Source organism: Mandrillus leucophaeus, unplaced genomic scaffold (genome assembly GCF_000951045.1).
Source record: "Mandrillus leucophaeus isolate KB7577 unplaced genomic scaffold, Mleu.le_1.0 Scaffold200, whole genome shotgun sequence".
NCBI classification, from domain to species: Eukaryota; Metazoa; Chordata; class Mammalia; order Primates; family Cercopithecidae; genus Mandrillus; species Mandrillus leucophaeus.
This window is the reverse complement of record NW_012102033.1, coordinates 561,533-563,351: the sequence shown is the minus strand read 5'-3', so window position 1 is coordinate 563,351 and position 1,819 is coordinate 561,533. Positions and strand designations below refer to the sequence as shown.

The following is a 1,819-nucleotide window of genomic DNA, read 5'->3' as shown; positions in this document are numbered from 1 at the left end:
CTCAGAGACTCAGTCGTCCAGTGCTAGGGTCTAGTCGGCGTTGGAGGCACAGGCGTAGGGTGTAGGAAAACCGGCCTCTGCCTATCGTGCGGTCTTGGGAGCCAGAGGAGGCCGTGACCCGAGAAAGGTGCGGGACTGAAGCCTCAACCTTCCCCACTTAAGGCATTCCTGCGCCACAGTCCAACCTCCCCGGAGGGGCGCGGCTTCGAACTTAGCTTCTGCCCAATCCGCGAGGGTCTCCCCGTGACTTTGCAGCCAAGGAAGTTGCTTGACCCAGATGCCCCGCAGCGAACGATTCAGCCAGAGCCCCACATCTCCCTTAGGGACCTCCGCCCACCCTACCCTCAAGCTAGGATGCCCGGAGCGGTCCCCGGAAATGGGGTGGCTCAGATGATTTAACTCATTATTTAACACGCCCGCAGGGGGCGTGTCCTGCCCGAGGGGTCAAGCCTCGACGGACGTTATCTGGACTTAGTCCCTTCCCCTCGATACCGCAGCTGAGTGGGCGTGTCTGGGTTAGTCCCGCCCCCACATTGCGGACAGAAGTAATAAGTGGGAGCCAGCCTGAGTCTGGACCCCTCGTAGTGGGCTTACTGGGGGTCACGCCCCTCCAGATAAAGACCTTCCACAACTCACACGCGTCTACCCCTTCTCATGCCAGTGATGGCCTGGAAGAAGGTGGAAGGTGCTCAGGAGCCCTGCAGTCTTACCTGGAGCATCTACATCCTTGGAGGTCCCGAGCTCGGCTCCGCCCCGATCCAGGGGGCGTGTCGGGGTGGGGCTGGCCCGGCCGACTCCCACTAGCGCCGGCTTCAAGCTGGCGGAGCGGGAGTTCTGGGGGCTGTAGGCTTTCGGCACGCTGTGGATGCCCGGCAAGGGCTTCCAGGGGAGCCACCCCAGGGCGCCTCCAGCGGGCGGAAGCGGTCGAGCCGGCGGAGCGGGTGCAGCGAGGGGCTGTAGGACTCCTGAGCCAGAGTCAAGGCCCCGCGGTGCTGCGGGAATCCCTCTCCTTCGGCCTCTACAGCCATGTCGGCCACGGCCCTGGCACCCCGACTCAGAGTCAGAGCCCTTCCTTCCACCCACGCCAGGGAACTTCAGTTTCCTTCCTCAAACCCGAACCCTTCCTTCCCAGCTTCACCTCTCTAAATCCAAGCACCTCCTGCTGCTCAAGGAACTCAAACCCAAGCCCCCAGTTACCAAAAACAACCTCCGTGGTTCCGCTCCCGGTCTTAAACCGTCTTGGTGTGGCCACTGGAGCTGAGCTCTCCCACCTCCCATCCGACCCCGTCTCAGAATATTCTAGTCTCATCCCCACCCACAGTCCGCCCTCTAGCTCCGCAGCAGCTTAGGAGCCCTGAAGGTGAGTTTCCAGCCCCCGGTCCTGGCCTGGCCTCGAGGCCCAGCCCCCCACGGTGGTGGTCTGCGACTTGTGAGGGGCTGGGGCCCGACGTATTCGGGGGCGCACGCGTCCTGGTCGGGAGAGCCGGTGTACTGCGCCCTCCTCTCGCTGCGCTGGTATTTTGTGGTCAGTGGGAGGCCGCAGCCGCGGTATCTGAGGTGCCGAAAGGCGGCCTGGAGACCCTTGTGAAGGAGCAGGGGACTCAAATGCAGTCTCCCGTCCTGTCCCCTGAGGACTCCGGCACTCCCCAAACCTTAACTTTTCTCTCCATTCCTTGATCCCCACAGTCCGCGTGGGGTCTGCAGGTTCTGGGCTCTGGGCTGGTCGCAGGGCCCGCCATGGGTCTTGGGCACGTAGGCCGAGCCAGAGGTTGTCTCCCATCTGCTGAGGACCTCGTCGAAAGCCCAGATGCGAGAATCC

At 63.1% G+C, this 1,819-nt stretch overlaps 1 protein-coding gene across 1 annotated transcript in view; it reads right to left on the bottom strand.

Moving 5' to 3' along the window:
* The window catches only part of LOC105539201 (protein piccolo-like), a 5,145-nt gene that overhangs the window by 1,652 nt on the left and 1,674 nt on the right, over positions 1 to 1,819 (bottom strand). Inside the window, exons 3-4 of the mRNA XM_011979394.1 lie at positions 1,412 to 1,552; positions 711 to 859 (exon numbers count right to left, since the gene is read on the bottom strand). Coding sequence (XP_011834784.1) covers positions 711 to 859; positions 1,412 to 1,552 — 290 coding nt within the window. The remainder of the gene's footprint in view (positions 1 to 710; positions 860 to 1,411; positions 1,553 to 1,819) is intronic.